Here is a 22,555-nt window from a genome sequence, read left to right on the forward strand (position 1 = left end):
AATTCTTTTTTAAGAATACCGTTAAAAAATCCTTCTTCAGTTTCTCCCCACCAAACCGATCACCGATAACATGTTCTTTCTCGCTGCTGACTAGTTCTCGTTTCAAGTCTCATTTTCTACGTTTATACATGGTGTCTCCTAATTTTAGGTTTCTCTGTTTAGTAATCTCCTCGACGTCTTATCGATCAGAGATCACTTAAAGTTGCAAAGTCTCTGGAATTTTTACATGAAAGAAGTTGCAGACTTGAAAGTGTTAAAAATTTTGAACTCTAGTGGTTTATTTTGAACTCTATCTCAACCAAGCAACTTTAAAGATTTATAATTAAAACGCTTTCACTACTTTTGCTTGTTACTTAATTAATTATATGGCTAGATTTTGGTAAAATATTTTCGAGACACCTTGTACATCTACGTAACACACGTCAGAGAACCCACGACTCGAAGAAGAATCAGCCAATCAGAAAGCGACAGCACTGCGCGGGGTATCGTGTACCGCTGGCTAACTTCTTGCAAAAGCCACGTCTCCGGCAGACAGTGTCTTGGGAAAGAGTGTGGATTCTATTTCGTTTCTAAGGAGCCCTGTGATCTGCGATGCTGCCTAAGTACCTTACGTTTCTTTTCCTGGTCCTCGTCTCCGTTTTAGCCGAGGAAAAGGATGTAGTGGAGCTCACCGATGAAACCTTCAGCCATGAATTAGAGCGGCTCGAGAACACGCTTGTTATGTTTTATGCACCATGGTAAGAGACTCTTTTAGAGTAACTATAGGTTCCTTTAATTACTTCAATTCTTTAAATTAAAATCTGTTAATATATAAGTACTGAAAAATGTGGGAAAATAGAAGAGTTCGATGTTCCGGTGTGGGCGATGTTAGGTGCCGGCTTATTGCACGCTACATAGTAAGCAAAGTATCTTTGTAAATTGCTTGTGACTTTTTTTTTATTTCAAAGAAGATATTTTATTTTTCATTGATATTTTTCTATGCTTTTCGAGAACATTCTAGAAGTTGAATTTTTGAACATATGTGTAGGTTATCTAATTAACTCTTATCTGTGTAAACATCATTTCACTTACAAATATGTAATTCTTTATCACGCTTGCAGGTGCGGTCACTGTAAGAGACTGAAGCCAGAATACGCCAAAGCTGCTGAAATGCTTTTGGGCAATGATCCTCCTATTACTCTGGCTAAAGTAGATTGTACAGAAGGTGGAAAGGAAACTTGTAATAAATATTCAGTCAGTGGTTACCCAACACTGAAGATTTTCTCTAGAGGTGATGTTGTAAGTGATTACAATGGACCTAGAGAAGCTGCGGGTATTGCGAAATACATGAAGGTATGTATAGCTTATATGACCTATGTTTTGGGTAAATATTGCATATGATTAAATGTAATTTATATTTCAGGCACAAGCTGGGCCAGCATCTAAGGAATTGACAAATGAAAATGACCTAAAATCATTTTTGGAATCTGATGAAGTAGGTATTGTAGGATTCTTTGAGAAAGAAGATTCATCATTAGCAACATCTTTCCATGCTGTCTCAAAAAAACTTAAAGAAAAAGTTAGATTTGCCCACACCACTGCAAAGGCACTTATGGAAAAAGAAGGATACAAGTAAGTGACTCAATTTATTAGTTCTAATTATTTGAAGGATAATATTACTAAATGGTATTTAATTTCAGGAATACTCTTGTCTTGTATCGACCAAAAATATTGCAGAACAAGTTTGAACCTAACACTGTAAAACATACAGGTGGAGATTCCATTAGTGATATTCAGGAATTTATTAACAAAAATTAGTAAGTTGTACAGAATAATTCTTCACGAATTTCTGAATGATACCAATTTACTACAATCCGATATTCATTTTAGCTTCGGTATTGCTGGTATTCGTACGCGAGACAATGCGGCAGAATTCAAGAACCCATTGGTTGTTTGTTACTACGCCGTGGACTACGTGAAGAATCCAAAGGGAACAAACTACTGGCGTAACAGGATTATCAAGGTTGCCAAAGATTTCCCCAAATTGAATTTCGCCATTTCTTCCAAAGACGACTACCAACATGAATTGAATGACTTCGGAATTGATTTCGTGAAGGGTGATAAGCCTGTTGTTCTGGCTAGAAATGCTAACAATCAGAAATTTGTCATGAAAGATGAATTCTCAGTCGAGGCGTTTGAAGCGTTCCTAAAGGATCTTGAAGCAGGCGCTTTGGAACCGTACCTGAAGTCAGAGCCAATTCCGGATGACAACACTGGAAATGTTAAAGTCGCGGTAGCCCGAAACTTCGACGAACTTGTCACGAACAATGATAAAGATGTATTGATTGAATTTTACGCTCCTTGGTGTGGTCACTGCAAGAAGTTGGCACCTATTTACGATGAACTTGGTGAAAAACTTGCAAATGAAGATGTCGAGATCGTGAAATTCGATGCCACTGCTAATGATGTTCCTGCACCGTACGATGTTAAAGGTTTCCCGACGCTTTACTGGACACCTAAGAACTCTAAAAATAATCCAGTCAAATATGAAGGTGGCAGAACGCTCGATGACTTTATTAAATACATTGCTAAGCATGCAACCGATGAACTGAAAGGGTTCGATCGTAAGGGCAAGCCTGTGAAGCCGAAGAGCGACGAGTTGTAAATTTCTTTCATAACAAAATACGTGATTGTTTATTACATTTTTATATATATCTCAACAACAAAGTATGAAATGAGATTTTTCTTTTGGAACTTATGAGTGTGACGAGAGTGGCGTATGAGTAAGTGTAAGGGCTAATATAATTTTTCTAGTTCCAGAGACAAGTCTAAATAAAAGGGAATGACCCTTAATAACGCGTACTACACTTATTTTACAGAGTATTTGAAAACGATGTGAAATATGATTAGTATAGGACTGTCTACATGTATTGTGTAATATTATTCTATTGGATATCACGTAAAGCTATACAGAACTGATTTAGAATTATTATGGTAATGTTTTCCAGATTTACCAAATTACATAAGATACAATTCTCCATTCCGTTCTTCGCATTTTACTGCTCTAAGTTGATACATTAACTTTTGTTCATGCAAAAAAAGAATAAAACTTTTTATATGAAATTTTGTGTATTGTAAATAAATTGTATTCCTTGTTAAAACTTTTGCGACTCAGAAACATCCTAATATGCATTTTCGAGAAACACTAATAAAATCTGTAAATAAAAATTCACAAGTTCAATACATATCGTACGCGTTTTTCATGAATTCCTTATGGATTCAAAAATATTAATGATAAAATACAAGGAAAGATCTAAACTTTTCTATTTAATTTCCCACATATTGTTAATTACAATTTATTATTATAGCAATCGTGGAGTAAATATCTTCTTACATATAAAAGCTAATTAATCCATAGAATAATTTTCTAGAACTCGAAAACTCACACTCGGATTCGTTTCCCTGACCATAAAAAATATTTTCACCTCGGCATTATTAAAGAAATACTATATACGAATTGTTAAGTTCTTCATCTCGGAAGTAATTTCTTAAATTATGTGTATAGTTAGCTGCACGACGAATTACGACGTCGTAAGGACTAATCGTATTGGGACTGCGGAGACTTAGAAAACGATATTCCCTTTGTTCTTTTTTTCTCTCTTCATTTCTTGTGTACAACGCACAAAATTAAAATGTGATACACTTATTATTTACGTATATGTATGTATATATTGCTCGCGACATTATCGTAAGAAAATGAGATACAGCAGTTTATACTTCTACTGCTTTTTCATATAATGAGAGAGAGAGAGAGAGAAAGAGATAAAGAAATGCTAAAAAATCATATGAAACATTCGGCAAGGCATATTACCTTGTCTATTTCAAGAATGTTGAAAGTTTATATACAATCTTTAATCCCATATGGACCAGCGTGGATGTTTCAGAAACAATGAAGAATATTTCCTCTATCGCTTACCTTTGTTCTTCGGTACATACGCTACAAATTCGGCATGACTCATGCAAATGATCGTCACATTGATCTTCGTCAGACACGGAACTTCAACATATTTATTCTTATCTTAGAACTTTGTGCACTTAACGATACTTAAACTCTGTTATAAAAAAGTGTGAGTAGTTTGTTCGCTTTTCGTTTCTTTCTTAATTCAAAATTCAGTCTCAATGACTTACTTCGACGAGGATCAAGACGATGGCAATTTTCTAAGGTGTACGTATAATTTCGCAATCCGACAACATTCTCTTAGAAAAACTACAATTATATCTGTACAGATATTCAGCGATTTATTTCATCTGAAATTACGAGTCGCACTTTATTGTAGCATTAAAGAAATGGTCCATAAAGGATTAACCGATACATTCGTAATTAACAGTACATTCTTCGAAAATTATTATAAAAAAACGCTTGCAAACTTTGCAACGGATCTCACATGTGCAAAGATGCAAAATTTTAGATCTTAGGATGTTTTCGGTAACTATTCGTTCATTAACTCTTTGACAATTGCTTTTTTTTTTTATGAATGTAACCGGTGTATTTTTCATATCGATACTATAAAAAGTCCTACTAATTAATTTATAAACGAATTTCGAGTCTCAGAGTTAATAAACGGAAATAGGTGTACCCGTAGGTAAATGAAAAATTGTAACCGTTGCAAAACTTGATTGTAACTTTACGAAGTTCCGGTTTTAAAAGCGTAATTCAACAGTACTGCTGATCGTTAAAAAAAGTTTGTTGAACACAATTCCACAGTCATTCATTGAATCAATGGCCAAGACTGCATTGCAGTCGTTAATTCAATAGTTCTTGCAAAACTACCTTATGAACCTTATAGATATTAGTTGTTTTTTAATAGAAGACGCGTAAGAGTAAAATTTCAGAAATAGTATGTATACAAATGAAGAAAAAAAGACAGAAATAAAGGGAGGACAATATAGGATGATTTTTACAGGCTCGATAATCATTTTACAAGGTAACTTGAATCTTGTAAATAAAAATGATGCTTTGAAAAAAACACCCAGACATTACTTTCGATCAGAATACTTTCGAAGAGCATCGTATAAGCACACAATAATGCTATGAAAATCAAACATGTTCTGTGAAATTTGTTCATTTTAAATTAATAATTACCAAACATTCCCTGGTTACATTGATCACATATTGGACACATTGGAAAAAATATTGCGCAATGAAAAACGCAACATAGGATATATCATTTGTGTGCTCGGTTGGATACAAGGGATGCGTTGTCGAAATACATAAATATATAATATAGCCGCTATTACAATCCGTAATGTTAATGTCATCGAATTATAATATAATAATAAAAATAATTAATAATAATAATAATAATACATTTAGCCTAGTTGGTATCTTAAAGATCAAAGTGATCCGCTGGTCTACTTACGCAACTTTATAATTATATGTGTTTTTAACTTTTTTTTGCTTGTTTAAGAAATATCAATAATGCGATGATTCGATAAAATAGCGACGCAATATTTGGAATTCTTAACATTTTGCTTTAAACTCTTACATTGCTTTCTATGACTTTGCATTGTATATTATGTTTCTACTCTCCCCTTTTCTCTCTTTTTATACTTTGTTTACGAATTCCCCCAACTCTTTCGTCTCGTTCTTCCACAAATTTCTTTTTTATTATCAAAAAAAAAACAAACAGCCACTACGATTAAAAAAAAAAAAAAAAAAAAAAAAAGATGTAGAATGTATATAATAGTAATGAGATACTAATTAATAATAGTAATAATTGCTACAATGATATTAGATAATTATGTACCGTAAATGTAAATAGTTGGTATGACAATTGTTTAATTATTTAAACTCGAAGCACAATTCATTACCATTAAAAAATACAATCAAGTAGTCATTACAATATACATTATGGTTTCTCATATATAGCACATATACTTGTATTTTGAATTTTAGTCAATGCTTTTTTTTTTAAGTCTCCGGCTTTATCAATGACAGTTGTTTTTTATTGCGGGCGCAGTTTGTGGTTGTTTTTCTTCTTTTTATAGAGATTTGTTTTATTGTGTAAAATAATTAAAGATAAGTTGTTATTATATTATGGTTTCCGCTGGGGGCCTCCGGCATAACATCTAGCTTCACTGTAGCTAGCTCCGCAATTCCATTATTTAGCCCGTTTATCGGGCTCGCTTGGCATATAACTTAAAGAAGCCAACATCTTCCCTTCTTCTTCTTCTTTACCTAAGAATTAAAACAATCGTCGTGACGTCCCTCCAATAGAAAAACGAATATGTAGATAATTTCTGGTAAAGAATACTCACTTGTAGCGCAGCTCGAGTGGCTGTTTCAAATACTTCCCTAATACCTTCCTTACTCTTAGCAGAACATTCAAGATAAGCAAAAGCGTTTATTTTCTCGGCCATGGTTCTACCTTCTTCTGGTTTAACTGGTTCCTGTTTCATCTTGCTAAGTTCCTTGATGGTACTTGGATCATTGCGCAAGTCTTTTTTGTTTCCAACAAGGATAATGGGCACATTTGGGCAAAAGTGCTTCACCTCCGGTGTCCATTTCTCGGGAATGTTCTCCAGGGAATCGGGACTATCGATGGAGAAGCACATTAGGATTACGTCCGTGTCAGGATACGATAGTGGACGCAACCTATCGTAGTCTTCTTGTCCAGCTGTGTCCCAAAGAGCCAGTTCCACCTGTCATAGACAGCGTTTTATTATCGTCATTTCAACGAAAAAAAAGGGAAATCATTGAAGAATAAGTTTTTTGAAATACACACCTGCTTTCCATCGACTTCGATGTCTGCGACATAGTTCTCAAATACCGTGGGTACATACACTTCAGGAAACTGGTCTTTGCTGAAGACTATGAGTAAGCATGTTTTACCACAAGCACCATCACCCACGATAACCAATTTCTTCCTAATGGCTGCCATGAATTCTAAAATAAAAAATATTACACATTTATTTATTTAAATTCTACAACAATTCTATACCATGTACAATATCTGAGTCTATGGCACTTAATTCTTGATTTTAAAGATGTCTATTAACAAAAAGCATGGAATACACAATTATTATGTATTAGTAATTAATTTTCACATAATGTATAAATTTCTAAAAATTGTTACGTACTGGTTATACAGATTAAAAGTCCTCAGTCTTCTGAAAATTTCTTTACAAACTTACCTATGCACGAATAACAATGTAATTCTTTAAGAGAGATTTTTTTACATTGTACTCAGTATTGTAGATTTTAGGGAATTGTGTATTTACAGTCCTACATTTTTTGTTACCAGTGGCTACTATGTACATAGTATACACTAAGTTTCTATAGAAGAACATTAAAAATGTGCGCTTATGATTTCTAATGCTTTTCTTTTATGTACCCATACACACATGTATATGTGCATATGTCTCTAAACTGCAAATACTATATAGTGCAGAAATTATATTGAATTTTTAAACTGCATTTTCGTGCAGTACCTAAACTATGAAAGTTCTAATGGTAATATATCTATATTAACCAAAAGTAACATCTTCAGGGAAACACCACCAAAAATGATTTCAACTAAGGGCATGCAGCAGTGAGCATATAGTACACATAAGATAATCACAACTGAATAAAAAACACAAGGACTGCTGATAATGAAGGAATTAAGGTCACTGTTAAAGAAAATCGGTTCTCCTGTATTGTGATAAGACACAAATAAGTAAATAGCAATTTTAAGATTGACCTGGTAGCAGATGTAGAAATAGAAAAGAAACAATGAAAGAGATTGAGAAAAAGCATTCTTCAGGATAGAGTTAGGAAGAAGTCAGGGTAATCTTTTGAAACTGTTCACATTAGATCTTTTTTTGTGACAATGCTATAGACAATGATTTGAATTCAAACCTCGTAGGGTATACAATTTATCTCCTGAATGTATTATCATTACGTGTTTTTAAATAAAGTACTAAACAGGTACCAGCATTATACGTGTGTATAATAGCATATACTTCCTAAAGCCCTCTGTTTACTTAAATTTACATTACTAGAATAATTTTTTTCTAATTTCATTACTGCCAGCTACTTAGATAGTGGGTACTGTAGGTAAGATTTTCTTGTTTCTATATATTTTGTGTCTACTTTAGTACTATTTAGAAAGCAACCTACGAGGGCTGAAGATTTAAAGGATATTGACTGGGTCGTACCTGATCCAGGGTACCCCGTATCGTCTGGACCGAGGCATCGGCCCGCATTGCATCCCATGTTTTTAGTCTTTCTTTCAGCGTCTCTGTTTTAAGTGGACATTTTATATGTTAGAATGTATAGGAGGCTGCAAGATAGTTGCATGTACCACACAGATATTGTAAACGTAAATATATATGTATATATCTCATTTCTGTCATAATTATGTACTTAAACATCTGTAAAAGTATCAAATACAATCTGTGATAATTCAATGTGTGATGTTTCTATAATTCTGATTCTTAACTCTTTCCTTCCGACATTCAAAAATGTGTATTCTACAAGGCTTTGCCAGACTGCCAAAGACTAAATATGGTGTGGATTTTATGTGATTATAATCAATGACCTTGTGTATACATTAAATCAAAGTTTGCAAAAGTTGTGAGTGCATAAGGTAAGGCCTTTGTTGAATAATCCTATAGAGGTGAATGTGTATCTTATCTTTTATTTTGATATCACAAAAATAAATCTTGCTATCCTACCAACGAATAACATTTAATCTTTAGGATTTGAATTCCAAACATCAAGATATAAAATATTTATATATCTCTGAATTTACTTCTTTTAACTATATTTTGAAACACATACATAAGACAATACCTTATGCTTTAGTATAAAATAACAATGTTTCCAAAGAACATGCATGGACATCAATATGTTTTGTATTAAACATGCACTATGAAGAAATATGTGAACCCACTGAAAATTATTTTTGGGAGCACAAATTAAATATGATAGGCAGTACATTCACATTATACAGAGATGCTTCACAAAGTTTTATAGTTATTTAATACATATACTCATAAAAGTGTAAAATCTCATGTATGTATCAGAGCTTCTTTGGCATAATTCTAGTTGTTTCCTGAACTCATTAGACTTCATTAATAGAAACATAGTTGACAATATATTCTCAAAATTCTCTTATACCTGTTACTTGTATTGTACATAGACTATACTTGTTTTGTTAATATATAGAAGAAAGAGTATTTCCAACCAATTCCAACATGGATCAAAAAGCACAAACAATTCATTTCTGGCAAATTATTCTCAAAGATTGTCATTTCATGGAACACAAAAGTTAAAAGCACTTAGTGAGATTTTGTGCGAAAGCAAGAATCATAGCGTCAAGTATTGTCTATTATGCAAAAGCAATGCAACTGAACAGAAGACTTTATGTATCGATTAATTAAGAAGGATTACATGTTAAGTTTGTGGTAACACAATGGGTACAAATGCTGGACCTTGTGTTATCAATGATCAAGAGGAAGGTGTTCACAGTAGAGAACACAGTATATCTAATAGTTTGCACCATACTGATTCGAAGCAATCATGTACCGTTTTTTTCAATTCCGATCTACCACGCGTGTGAGTCATTTCAGATAATACAACTGATAAATACATATATTCCGTGTACATGTAAAGGTCGACTGTTCACGGAAAATCAACGCACGTTCGTTCGGCACTTTTACTGCAGCGAACGGAAATTCCGATGAAATCATCCCGAAGGTGAAGAAACGAATATACGCGAGGAATACTTGTTGGCTGGATAGAAATCACGAGCTCTCCTCGCCGTGTCAAAGAACCGTACCGACCTTTTGTTTATCGCAGATCCAAGACGTCGATCAACAGGGTAGTGAGCAGAAGGAGGCGACACGTAGAAACGTCAAGACGGGAGCGTAGCCACAGATACTTTCGCTCAAAATTTCCAGAGAGGAGATTCAGAGTGCTTTTTCCCGAATTTTGCACAGCCGGAAGTGCATTGCCGCGTAACGGGGTAAGAGGGCGGCGAGGAAGAATGGTTCGGAGGAGGAGGAGGGGATGGACAGGGCGAGAGGGGGAGGATGAGGGCGCTGGGGGTGCGACAGGACAGCGACGCAGGGGTCTAGAGCCTGGGGACTGGACGATTTACTTACTGAATACTAAAACCCAGCTCGTATCGGAAGGCTCATACGAGCATTTCCAAATCAGCGATCGTAATTGGGCCGCGGAGCAGACGCCGCGTGGCTTCTCGTATGCTAAACTAAACGGTGTCGTGCGAAGATGCCGTCGATTCGTAACGCATGGCACTCCCTCGGCCCTCTCTCTATATCATGGGAGAGGAGGAGAGGTTTTTTTCCCTCCTTGACACACACAGTATTCCCCGGTCGCGGCGTTAACGAACCGATCACGCGGCACGCTTAGAACACCCGGTCACACAGTACAGCACACCCTCGCACCACTCCAACCAGTATTACTTAAGAAATAATTGCGTATTTACCTGAAATGTTAAGCGACAGAAAGTCAAGAAAATGGCTGCCTTCGATGGCCACACCTCAATCTGTTGAGTGTGCGGCAATTGAGTAGTAGGGAGGGGGGCATTATACTCAGGGCCGTATCGACCTCCAACTGTCCCACCCGCGCGATATACCGAAACGCCCTCGAATCTTTCGAGACGCTTACCTTTCATTTCGCTAGCGACGCATCTTACTCCGCTGCAAATACAATAATTATCGAAACTCCTTTAAAATTGAACCACTACTAAAAGACAACTTTCACAGAAAGAACAGACATTCTCATCGTTTCCAAAATAATGCAGATTGATATCCAAAATAGTTTATAATTGCTAACAATCGAAGAGTCGATATGACTGAGGCACTAAAAAGAAATATACTGGAATACAAAAACTACTCCACCTCAAATTAAGTAAGAAAACGATAACCTAGAAAAATGAACGACGAATAGGAATATAATAATGCTTTATTAGCTGATTAATTATGGTCTGCATAATATTGCAGTACCTTTGCAATCCATATATTTAATTGCGAGTTCGCAGATACAATATTAATAATGATTTATTTAGTATTATCAGGTTTAAGAAAATACTGAAAATACTGTGACTGCTTTGATCTTTATCAGGAAACTTCTGTGTTAATAACAAGAACGTTTATTGTATGGATTATTGAACGATACGTTCCTGGGCGGTACTCCGAAACCGGCGAATCATGCACCACCCGCGCACGTCACAGAACCTGTAGAGGAACTTTGCGCACGCATCATGTTTCTTGGATGTATTTGTGGGTGGATGACGGAAAGGGTTGGAAAATATGTAAATAATGCTGCATCGCGACTTTGTCGCTCAGCGACCCTGGTATGTAGCACGTGCAAGTCACGATAGAAACCTTACAACTGTGGAGCAAATAGAAACCACGCACACCAATTCTTCGATTTTGTAGTTGAAAAAATTCAAATTTTTTTATTCGACAAATGTCGAGAGTATCGTGTTTTCGTATCAAATGACCACTTATTTTTCGTACAACGTTTTCGACAGGCACAGAGACACGATGGATCTTGTGTGTGATCAATATCATAGATGTATGCGCATTCATAGATCAGTAAAGTTGATCGACGTCTCGAGGTACCGCACGCACCATGCAAACGCGCCTCAAAAATTAAATTTAGCCGGTTTAAAAAACAACGAAAGCTGTATATATTGTATATAACTTAGTTTAGTACAATTTTTTTTCATACATGTAATTATAATCGATATAATCTGTTATTTGGTCCTATTCACTAAAATGTAGAGACGACAAGCATTTACTATAGCGTGGCGAAAGAACTTACCGGTAAAGAGAGATTAGAGATCAGATGTTCATCTACCGCAGGAAACTGTATATGTTATTGCAATCACTTGTAAATACGTATTTACACACACTCATGCACACGCACGCTAGAAACAAATTAGAGCACGAAATACAAACGTGTCCTGTGTGTTTACATACGAGTCCCGTACGTGCCAAATAAGAATGATGTCACTCGGTATGACGCACACAGAATTGGCGTACTCGTACTACCAGTTTAAAAGGACACGCCGAACATGAGATTCAAATACCCCAACCTTTTTCTATTTTTCATACTGATTCGAATAATTTTGCAGTATTCGCTAAACAAATTTTTTGAAAATATTAAACATTTCTTAAATTAATAAAAACTTATTTACTTTGATTTTTAGTTCTTTTAGTGGAATTCTGAATTCCCTGTTGAGTATTGTAATTGTAATTTTAATTATAAACAAAATATAAACTGCAAATATTTTAAAAAATAATTTTCAATATTGTTGTGTATTTGAAACGTTTTTTTTATATGTACAAACTTTACTAAAGAAGTATTACAATTCATAAGCCTTCGAATATCTTTTGATTTTTATGTATTTTGATAATCAAGTTGAGAAACAAAACATGAGTATATTATAGATAGAACATGATGAAAAATCGATTTTTGTAAATGGTGTTATATAGGAAAAAAGATTACAACTGAACTAATTGAAAATATGGATCCTTACACTGTGAAAATCAATCTGAATTAAAATAGAATCAGAGACATATTGCATGAGAAAAAGTAATAACAATTAATATGCATTCAGATGTTTATCCTATTCATGAAGTATGTATTCATCATGTTTTGACAATCTAGTCTTCGTATATCAAACATTACCAGCACGCGTCGAGAAGAATATGTTATTCCTTATGTAATAACTAATCCATAGGAAAGTTTCTATAGCATACATGTATGAATATTATTTTAAGATCATGGTAATGTAAATTGATTTAAGTCAAAATTGTTTTTCTTCTTTAGCATATTAAAAAGTTGCAAACATTGTCTGCAACTGTTTTCTCTATCAATGGAATTTCGTCATTTCCCATCTTCTGTAAAATTTGTTATATTTGTGATCACAGCCCTTTTAATTCTGTTGTGGTGGTTCAGGATCATTTGGATTTCCTCCCATTTGTCGTCTTAAAGATTCAATCAATTCAGGATTGGCATTTTGTATTTGTTGGGCTAGTTGCTGACCACTATAAAATTGTGAAATATAATGTACTTCTATGTACTGTTACATTTAATAAAGTAGTAACTTTTTAAATAATACTTACGCTTCTAACAATGCATCCATACGTTCTCCCTGCTCTACATTTCCACTCATAAAATTGCTTACCATGTTTTGCAAAGTTGGATCAGTCAGCATTTGATGTGCCATGCTTATGAGAGCAGGACTGCGCAATAATGAACTGAGATCCATACCTGAAAATGCATTTCCACCCAATCCCATATTGTTCAAACCTTGCTGTGCTAGCTTCTCTTCTGCCACTTGTAAATTGTTCTTGTAACTTTCATTATCAGGTTCCATTTCCAAAGCTTTCTGATAGCTGTCTTTAGCTTCTTTATGCCTATCCATACTAGAATATGCTAAACCTAATCGACCATATGCTTTACTATAAGAAGGATCAATGGATAATGCAGTATGACAATCCTTAATTGCTTGCTGGTGATCTCCAATCTTACTGTAGGCTGCAGCACGGTTGCAATAATATACTGCATTGCGACCATCTAATTGAATTGCCCTAAAAAAATAATATTACATGTTATATTATGACTAGACATCTCTGCATACATTACATACTTTGTGTAATTAGCAAGAGCTTCATGATGCTTCTCAGCCTTCATGAGTGCATTTCCCTCATTCTTCAATTTTTCTGCTTCAGCTTTGGCTTCAGGTGTTGCTTCAGGAGCTTGAGGTTTTGTATTTTTCACAACAGATTTATATACCTCTAATAGATTAAAATTTGGTGGAGCATCACTTTCGTGTACATTATAAGCACTCTCCAAACACTGTATCACTACTTCAAGACTTTCTCTAGAATCTGCTGTGATGTCTCCATCTTCTAATTGTTGCGTTAAGAACTGAATAATTGCTGCTATCAGCCCTTTGACAGCCATCACTGCCTTAAAGGAACTGTTCTCTCTGAAATAACAAAATTAATTATGAAGAAACACATGTTGGGACAATAGTATTAAGACAAAGTTTCTGATGACATTGTAGTACAAAATTTTCTGAATACGTGTCATAACCTCAAAATGGTTTCCTGATTGTGAATAATTTATTTTCAGATATCAAGCATTTTAATAAAGTAATGGAGTAATAATTGTCGCAATACCGTCAGCAATAATAATACTATTACTATCATGGTAACAAATTGTTAGATGGATTATTGTGCCGATTCATTGTTCGTTAACATAACCAATAAAACATGCCGGATAAGACAATTTTCAGATTTTGTTAATAATACTTTCATAATTCTGAATTGGTCAAAATTCGTGGCATAATTCAATCACGCTAAATTATATTACCAACTATTTTAATTGCGAATAAACGAAATTGCCCGATTCGATAGACGATGCCTTGTCAGTCACATTTTAAGCTATTGATTTGGTATTGTTTTTAATACTTTCGTAGATTGAAAAAGATTGAATTCTGTGGTGAATATACCTTAAAACTTCAACGAAGTGTTGCAGAGCAACTACGAAACTTCAATGTATGTATTTCAATGGCTTCCACTTCGTTGAAAAACGAAACCTTAATGCTCCGTATTCCGCCGTGTAAGGAACTAGAGTAATAATACTATGCACGTACTGGAGGTATTTGTCGCCACTCGTATTTTCGTACAATGATTTTATGCCATCTGTTTGAGCTACCAAATCGTTTTTTTTTTTACGTAAAACGAAAGATCTGAAGTCCCATTCGTCCCGTCAGAATCGCGCGAGCGCAATTCGGCTGCTACGAAATCTACTCTTTGAAACAGAATTCCTCAAATTCCGCGACTAAAATATTTCATTCATAAAAAAATTACAACTGTTTAGAATTCCAACTCTGTGAATGTATTAATCGTATATTACAAATATATAACCTTCAATTTTCATTATATTACATATAATGTACATATTATACATTGCATACAAATAAATATCATGCAAAAATTTAGTAGATAAATATAGGAATTTTTATCTTAAAAATTTTAACGTGGGCCCTGCCGCACGATTCTCAGTATCGTGCTGTTAGTATTTGTACCCGTAAAAATATAAAGATTCCCTAAGTAGTGAAACGGTACCATTGCCTGTAGATCGTCGATCTGATGGCGCACTCTCAGTTGGAATTTCTGAAAATAATAGTTTCGTGAAATGGTCAGTAAAATAAATTTAATTAACTCCTCGATTCGAGATGATCTGTACCTGGGCAAACATGTACTCGTAAATATAAAATCGATCGTCCTCCGTTGTGACGATGATAAAAGAATCACTGTGACCAAATTCTAAAATATACGAAGCAAATTAAAACCATCTGTTTATCGCGAAGTTAACGCTCTTGTCTTACCATCCGCGTAGAAACATTCGATTCCATTGATTTTCGAATCGTGAATTAAAGTTTGGTAATCGAAGAAATTCTCGAATTGTGGATCGTATCGAAAGATGTTCACCGCGTTGGTATCAAAATCATCCAACAGAATGAATCGTTCCTTTTCTTGAAGCAGACTTTTTACGTTACGTGTTTTACCTCCGAAAGTTCTCAACACCTTGAACTAAAGAAGTGTTATTAGAAAAAATCGTGTAAGGAATAAATGAAGCTGCCCACCTTAGAAGTTGCATCTAATTTATACAGGTAAGATTTTTCAGATTCTCCAAAGCAACCTATGAGCAGATACACCTTGTGATTCGTCTTGAAGATCTCGATTTCCGAAGCACCGTCAGTAAAAAGATTCTGGTTTAATGATAGGAGATTCTTCTCGAAATCAATCTTATAGACTACAGAATTCGTGAGGTGTGTCTGGTTCAGAGGATCGTAGTAAATTGCCAGTACAACGTAAACTGCATCTGAGAGCACAGTTTATAAATAGGTTATCATTGAGAATTCTGATTTGATTTGGATTAGATAGGATTAAGTTTGCGTTTGGCCTAAATTAGGTTTCAATTATCTAGTTTAGTCAAGTTTTATCTGGATTTACGCTAGCTCTAGGTTAAGTAGTGTTAGATTTCGATTACCTAAATTATTTGAGGTATAATTAGATAATTATTCAGCATGAAATTTACGTACTATCGTATGTCATGAATACTTCTGCATCTTTCACGTATCCCCGAATCTTAAACGATTCTTTAACATCAGCTAGGACATCTCCCGTCTCTATCAACCCATGCTTCATCCACGAAATTGTCGTAAATCCATGTTCATTTTCATTTAAAGTACACTCGTGACTACTCGATACAACATTCGTTATCACGTTTATACCGAATGTACCATGCAGTTCATGATAATTTCTCAGGATCGTAGAGCCATTCGATCTCCACACCCGACAATCATGTTTCGTAAGTTCGGCCACATATTCGGTTGGACATGGACAGTTCTGAGGAAGCCCACAGGAAGGGCCAGGCTCTTCTCCGAACATGTTCAGCTTGGTCACTTCCTCAAAATACACAACGTCTACCTTTTTAATATTTGGTACCTGAATCTTCACCTGCTCCTCGACTTCTAGGTACGAGAATATATTCCTGAGGGTTTGGGAAATCAGCGAGGACTGTTCCAGACTTTCGTCCAATTTGGTTTCGTTTCGTGTGAACATCCTCAGGGTCTGGTTCGTCTCGTCTCCTAACTCATCGAGAATAGTATTCAGATTTATTTCGTTTACCATTCCCCAAATGGTCACGTTTTCTGGAATTTCTACATTCGACTCGAAAATCTGAGAAACACAAAATGCATTTCACTTCGGTCGATTTCTTCGGACAGGTTTTGGGCGCAGAAATTTAGAAGCATTTGGAAGATTTAATATTACCAAATCTCCAATAATCTTCGCGTCTTCATCTTTCTGCACACCATTCAAATACTCCGAGGATATGTTCACCCCATTTATCAAAGATGCATGTACATTTCCGTTTACCACGACATCCTCTTCGAAGGTCTTTACGCCAGATATAACTTGCACTCCTTGCACCCCATCGAGGACCAAATCAGAAGGATTTATTCCGTTTAATCGTTCTACAGTGGCATCTCCTGGAATTTACGAACAGATATCAGCACCTTAGATGGTTTACGAATGACTGAAATCTACAACAAACCTGTGACTTCAACAACCCCATTAAATTGTACATCAGCATCAATATCATGGTTTCCATTGGTGGTTATACGTTCCTCCAAGAACTTATTAAACTCTACTCCATCTAAGTTTTTCAAGTACACGTCTCGTAATACCACAAGGTGTTTGAAAGATACATTAGGTGGTAGCATGTCTGTTGCCAGAACCAATCCATCTAAAGGCACGTCGTGAACAGTGTCGTTCACGAGCAGTTCGTTAATAGCCACTTCTTCGAGGAATGTTATTGAACCATTTATAGTTTCATCTTGATCCTTTCTAGCTACGGAATTATTGAATTCGATGACATTGACATCGTTGATTATGGGGACCTGCATGTCATTCACCGACAAGGTGTTAATAGCTACGTTCTTCTTGAAAACCTTCTCCCCAGTCACTTCGATGACACCTTCGTCTTCTATCACCGCGTCATTGACGACTTTGCGAATGTCCTCAACTTCTTTCCAGTTTCCCTCTACTGTAGACATTGACACATCGTTTTCGAAGATGATATTGCCAGAAATAACTTGGTCAGTGTTTTTGGTCACTGCATTCTCGAATAAGGACGACAAAGAAGTTGAATTCGATGAAGAAACATTCCAAAAAACGGTTCCCTCCACTTTCAGATCGTTGATCTTTGTTACGGGCACATCGAGCAAGCTCTCATATAGCTGAAACAGAGGAACATTTTTAATTGGTTCCTACGATGTAGAATATATTCTATAATATATCTTATACTGTACCTCGTTAACATTACGGTCATTTAGTGTCTCCGTTTCGACATCCATTGCTGATAGATCGTGAAAAATGACGTCCCCATCGAAAAAGAGAGGTTCCTCGATCCACTGCAACTTGGAAGTGTCTTTATGATTGATGAACTTAGCTGCAATATTGTCGGTGGTAATTTTATAGAAAGAAAATTGTCCAGGAATGAATTGATCCCTCGATTTGGAAAGAAGACCCTCGAAGAGCTGATTTGCATCGCGATTGTTCACAAATTTGAAGGTGGCATTTTGTACGATCAATTCATCGATTTCTATTTCGGTATCCAACACGATGTCCTTGTTAGCCATGTTCTCCAGATAAGTTTCTGGGTGTTGGCTGTCTATCTTTTCAACCTTGAGGTCACCTTTCACTGTTAGGTCTCCGTCTATCACTAAATCTTTCAAATCTGCTATATTTATTTCTCTGAGTGATTCAAGACTCTTCATATCCACGTCGTTAATCCTCTCAACCATGATATTTTCCGCTTGAAACTCTGGAGTCTTCATGAAGTCTGATCTCTGATTTTGGTGAACGTTTCTTCTGTTCTTCAAAAACGTGACACTGTCCTCGCCATTGATGAAGAGGAAGTTGAGCTCCTCTACGTTCACCCGCTTTGCTTGAATTTCAGGAAAATCCATGTTCTCTGAAAAACTGAGTGGTTTGCCACTAACTAGGTCAGGCACGAAGAGGCCATTGAAGGTATTGGTAACCAACATGTTTCCTCGAAGTTCCTTCAGGTGTAATTTTTCCCTGATTGTCAAAGATTCAGGTGCAACATCGAAGAAACTATCACTCCCTCCATCTACCAAGAACATATCGTCAATATCGATATTTTCAAAATGCAAGTTTGTGAACTTTTCGGGGATTTCCGTCACAGTGGTATATAAATAGTCTTCTTCGGGAATTCCATTCAAGTATTTAACGCGCAGGTGATCAATGGTCAAACTGTTTTCGAAGGTGACATTGTTTGTAATCACTTGGTCAGTCGATTTTGTCCAGAAGATTTCCAAAATATTGTTCAAGTTTATTTCTTCATGGTCTAAGTATACTTTTGTTTTTTTATCCAGGTCCAGAATTTTCAGCTTCAGGTTACCCGCGATGGTTAAATTATAGTAAATTTGAAGTGGTTTGCCCTCTGGTATCTTGAACTTTGAATTCACTATGAATTCATCTGTCACGTGTAATTTTGCAATTTTCACCTCCCCTAGAAGATATAAAATATTTTTTGTGAAGATCAGTTAGGAGATTAATTCATTTTAGTTAAATAGATACCTTTGATCACATTTTCACGGGAAATTCGTGCAGCTTCTGAGACTGGAATGCCATTTATGGTCTCAGCGTACAAATGATCTATGTTAAGTGTTTTTATTGAAAATTTATTAAAGCTCTGATTAGTGTTTGTGGTCATGTAGCTTTCCCACGGTTCTTCATTTAAAGTGTTCAATGTAAGATTCAGAACTTGTAATTCATTTTTGTATGTGATGTTTCCTAAAAAATTATATTTATATTCTCTCGAAAAATGAGTATTCCAAAGTTGAATAAAATTTAATATATTTTTCCGAAATTTACCTTTCATTCTTTGGTTTCGACCAATGATAAATAATTCACTGAGAAATTTATCAACCTGTATATTGTTCAGCGTTTCTGTATTTAATCTTGGCAAAGAGACATTCGAAAGTAAGTGTATGGTATTGTTGGAAAATTCGATTTTGCTTAGCTCCAAATTTATTTCCATCTTCGACGTATCATTCTTCAGTGCCCAGTCTAAAACATCAATCATTTTTAATGAAAAACATTTTTATTACGATAGTTCTTCCACAATCGAATAGAGCTCACATTGAACAGGAATCCCACAAAGAGAATCGACTTCAAGATTTTCTATTATTACATCTTTTCCTCTCAGTGGGACCAAGAAATTCTCTGCTTGATCATTATCGATGCCATCACGCGACTGAATGTCAATATCATTCAAGAAATCCACATCCATCTTGTCAATCTGCAATTTTTCAACGAAAGCATCACCCTGGATAACAATATCCCCTTTCAACGAATGTAAATCATTCAATGATTTTAAAAGATTCCTGGATCCCTTCAGGACATCATCGACTTCACTACGTAGCGTATCTAAATTTTCTTGAAGCTCTCGAGGCGTAACGACGTCTTCTACCGCGAAGACATCGATGTTCCCCAAGGTTCCCGAATCCAAAAGCAAAGTGGGTAATGTCAAGGGTTCCGATATCGTTAAATCTTCGTCTGCTGGTAGCAAAGAGGGCCACGAGGCTTCAGCTTTCTCTACAAACGGCTTTCTTCGCCGTAATATCTCAACCAACTGCGACAGGTGTTTCGATAACACGTCAGGTTCTTCTTTAGAATGTCCTGAAAGCAACATGGTCATTGAAACAGCAAACTAATTTCAATGAAACACTGTTTTTAAAACAGATATCCAACCAGAAAGCATTTCTTTGATCTGCCACTCCCACGCTTCCACACCATAGATTTTATCCTTCATGGTGACCAATACCAAAATCACCGTTGACTTATCGACACGAGCCTGCAAGTCGACCACAATCTCTCCATCAGATAATTTCGTAGAATTCAATAGAGTGCAGTCCGATGCGTTCTCAAATTTGTATAATTGCAAAGTGTCCTACAATTAAAAGATATTTAATCGATTTTTTGATCCTCTAAAAAAAATCTGATCTTATGAAAATTTTTTACATTGTGACCGACGAAGAAGAAGGTGTCCTCGTTGACACTGACAACGTGGACCAAACTCTTTGCCTGGATTTCAGTAACCTGTTGCCAGCTCAGTAGCTCTTGCCCTGAAAATGGAACTCTCGAAATATTTGCGTCTAGCTAATCATACAGCAAGAAAAACTAATTAAAAGAACAGACCATCCCACCAGAACAAGCTACTCGGTCCACGCTCGTTTATCAGGAGGATGAAACTGAAGCCTGTGTGGTCGTAATGATAGACAGACGCTGGATCAAAAGTCGACAGAAATTGTATCCTATCTAAGCTGGTTTCCTTGAACTCGTACACCATGGAGCCGATGCCTGGGACGTTTCTATCATTCTGCACGAAAACTATAATTGTCGACTGCTTGTGTTTGAACGTGATGACCGAAATCGCAGCCGTGGTCATCACTTCCTCCACTGCATCCATATACGTGCCTCTCCAATGATATATTCTGGATTGATAGAAAATCAGCATATAGATTCTTTTCTTTAGGCTCAACTGTACTCCAAACACGAGAATAGACATCGTTATGAATTATCCCGAGGATTGGAGCGACGGGAGGTCCTCGAGCACTCAAATTTATTCAGGATTTCGAGCCACCGTGTGAACCAGCAACACGTGTTATTCAAATTCGGTGGAACTTACAAGGAAGGCACAGCAAACTGGCCCCAGTTATTAGCCACCACGAGATAGAGGCGATTTGTACGAGTGAAGAAACTGGCGTCCATGGGTTGTCCGCTTTGCTGGATGGTCTGTCGGTGTCTTAATTGTAGATCGTCTGTTCCTGTGTATAGGGTGCATGACCTGGTCTCGTGACAGACCAGCAGATAGAGGATGGTTTTCCACACGATACTCTAACATGGAAAATTATGGGAAATTATTCGACTGATACACAGAATATTGTAAGAGTGGGACATGTGTGATGCAGTCGATTCACTTGATAGCTTTATAGGATCTTCCCTTGCTGACTGTATCACTCGTTGTGTCCCACTCACTGTCAGTGTGTGTATTTTGCGTACTCTGACGAATTTAATGGGACCATGACTATGAGTTAGAGTCACTTCCTGCGAAGATTGGTTCGAAGGAGGCGCGTTGGTGGAGAACGCTGTGACATGATCCCCCTCGATGAAGAGAATCTTATCAAAGGCGTTCAATACGAATGTTCCTTCCTCGTTGCGAGTCTGTTGCCATAATTTGTTCCATTTCACGTTGTATATTTTTCTTTCAACTATAATAGAGGTATCCTGACTTTTTAGAGACAATTCCAAATGAAATTCTAAGCGTAGCGTTTTAATCTACCTAGTGGTTCTTTCTGAAAGTAGACCTTGGCTATTTCGATCTTCGTTTGCTTCAGTTTTTCGTCCCAGTTATCGGTTGTCGAAGCTTGTGTTACAACGTTGAGACTAATGCAGCCAAAAAGGAGCTGAAGCGATGAGAATTTAGTAAAAATTTAGTATTTGTCTACGAGTTGAAATGGTTTGAAGCATGGACTCACAAGAATTCTCAAGGATCCCATGATCCTAGATGTTTTGGTATCAGTCGATCCGCCCGCGGTGAACTTAATGACTCGACTGATACCAAATAGTAATTATGGATTGTCGACTAGGTGTGTACCCAAACCTGCGCGTTCAAACATAAACAAGCGCTGCGTATTGTTATACCGAAGACTTTTGAATGTGAACACTTGGTGAAACTTAAACAGTTCTGGAAAGGAAATTTAGGAGATATAGATGAAAGGGTACAGATAAATACCAACAATGTAATTATTTTTTATTGAATAAATTGTTCCATACAATAAATGTATTTCCTTTTAATTAGCATCATTAGTTGACCCAATACCCCTATCCATTCAGTATTTTCTTCGTACCGCCCTGTATCCCTCACAGAATAGAAATTAAGCGTTAT

General features: G+C 36.1%; 4 protein-coding genes across 7 annotated transcripts; 1 reads left to right on the top strand and 3 right to left on the bottom strand.

The window, feature by feature from the left end:
- Nucleotides 1-470: 470 nt before the first annotated feature.
- Erp60 (disulfide-isomerase A3) lies at nt 471-3,102 on the top strand. Its single transcript, XM_076389953.1, has 5 exons — nt 471-737; nt 1,101-1,332; nt 1,403-1,611; nt 1,680-1,796; nt 1,870-3,102. The coding sequence occupies exons 1-5, from the start codon at nt 592-594 to the stop codon at nt 2,642-2,644; spliced, it is 1,479 nt and encodes a 492-aa protein (XP_076246068.1). The 5' UTR covers nt 471-591; the 3' UTR covers nt 2,645-3,102.
- A 177-nt stretch (nt 3,103-3,279) lies between these two features.
- On the bottom strand, nt 3,280-10,568 carry Rho1 (ras-like GTP-binding protein Rho1). Of its 4 annotated transcripts, none has more exons than XM_076389956.1 (4): nt 10,473-10,568; nt 6,765-6,925; nt 6,298-6,681; nt 3,280-6,217 (listed from the first exon to the last, which is right to left on the bottom strand). In XM_076389956.1, the coding sequence occupies exons 2-4, from the start codon at nt 6,918-6,920 to the stop codon at nt 6,179-6,181; spliced, it is 579 nt and encodes a 192-aa protein (XP_076246071.1). In that variant the 5' UTR covers nt 6,921-6,925; nt 10,473-10,568; the 3' UTR covers nt 3,280-6,178. The 4 variants fall into 4 exon arrangements, with proteins under 4 accessions (XP_076246071.1, XP_076246070.1, XP_076246073.1 ...); XM_076389955.1 differs by lacking the exon at nt 10,473-10,568 and adding an exon at nt 10,129-10,454; XM_076389958.1 differs by lacking the exon at nt 10,473-10,568 and adding an exon at nt 9,808-9,965.
- A 1,813-nt stretch (nt 10,569-12,381) lies between these two features.
- LOC143185944 (small glutamine-rich tetratricopeptide repeat-containing protein alpha) lies at nt 12,382-14,746 on the bottom strand. Its single transcript, XM_076389279.1, has 4 exons — nt 14,517-14,746; nt 13,650-13,991; nt 13,123-13,590; nt 12,382-13,044 (listed from the first exon to the last, which is right to left on the bottom strand). Exons 2-4 carry the CDS (start codon nt 13,964-13,966, stop codon nt 12,933-12,935), a joined length of 897 nt encoding a protein of 298 aa, XP_076245394.1. The 5' UTR covers nt 13,967-13,991; nt 14,517-14,746; the 3' UTR covers nt 12,382-12,932.
- A 184-nt stretch (nt 14,747-14,930) lies between these two features.
- LOC143185740 (uncharacterized) lies at nt 14,931-22,166 on the bottom strand. Its single transcript, XM_076388974.1, has 18 exons — nt 22,146-22,166; nt 21,950-22,073; nt 21,670-21,878; nt 21,296-21,504; nt 20,806-21,101; nt 20,629-20,732; nt 20,359-20,557; nt 19,747-20,286; nt 19,480-19,674; nt 19,183-19,398; nt 17,889-19,114; nt 17,132-17,816; nt 16,849-17,066; nt 16,116-16,755; nt 15,657-15,895; nt 15,399-15,603; nt 15,257-15,336; nt 14,931-15,183 (listed from the first exon to the last, which is right to left on the bottom strand). The coding sequence occupies exons 1-18, from the start codon at nt 22,164-22,166 to the stop codon at nt 15,043-15,045; spliced, it is 5,547 nt and encodes a 1,848-aa protein (XP_076245089.1). The 3' UTR covers nt 14,931-15,042.
- Nucleotides 22,167-22,555: the final 389 nt, after the last annotated feature.

Source organism: Calliopsis andreniformis, chromosome 12 (genome assembly GCF_051401765.1).
Source record: "Calliopsis andreniformis isolate RMS-2024a chromosome 12, iyCalAndr_principal, whole genome shotgun sequence".
Taxonomy (NCBI): Eukaryota; Metazoa; Arthropoda; class Insecta; order Hymenoptera; family Andrenidae; genus Calliopsis; species Calliopsis andreniformis.

Bases quoted from the DNA above. Each gene is read 5' to 3' on its own strand.
- Erp60 (XM_076389953.1), top strand. From the start codon at position 592: ATGCTGCCTAAGTACCTTACGTTTCTTTTCCTGGTCCTCGTCTCCGTT. The intron at 738-1,100 runs GTAAGAGACTCT...TCACGCTTGCAG, and splicing joins GTTATGTTTTATGCACCATG to GTGCGGTCACTGTAAGAGAC. The intron at 1,612-1,679 runs GTAAGTGACTCA...ATTTAATTTCAG, and splicing joins ATGGAAAAAGAAGGATACAA to GAATACTCTTGTCTTGTATC.
- LOC143185944 (XM_076389279.1), bottom strand. From the start codon at position 13,966: ATGGCTGTCAAAGGGCTGATAGCAGCAATTATTCAGTTCTTAACGCAA. The intron at 13,591-13,649 runs GTATGTAATGTA...TTATTTTTTTAG, and splicing joins GCTCTTGCTAATTACACAAA to GGCAATTCAATTAGATGGTC. The intron at 13,045-13,122 runs GTAAGTATTATT...ACAATTTTATAG, and splicing joins ATGGATGCATTGTTAGAAGC to TGGTCAGCAACTAGCCCAAC.
- LOC143185740 (XM_076388974.1), bottom strand. From the start codon at position 22,166: ATGGGATCCTTGAGAATTCTT. The intron at 21,879-21,949 runs GTAGATTAAAAC...CCTCTATTATAG, and splicing joins CTTTCAGAAAGAACCACTAG to TTGAAAGAAAAATATACAAC. The intron at 15,184-15,256 runs GTACAGATCATC...TATTATTTTCAG, and splicing joins ACGAGTACATGTTTGCCCAG to AAATTCCAACTGAGAGTGCG.
- Rho1 (XM_076389954.1), bottom strand. From the start codon at position 8,236: ATGGGATGCAATGCGGGCCGATGCCTCGGTCCAGACGATACGGGGTAC. The intron at 6,926-8,178 runs GTACGACCCAGT...TTTTTATTTTAG, and splicing joins TACGGGGTACCCTGGATCAG to AATTCATGGCAGCCATTAGG. The intron at 6,218-6,297 runs GTGAGTATTCTT...TTTAATTCTTAG, and splicing joins CCACTCGAGCTGCGCTACAA to GTAAAGAAGAAGAAGAAGGG.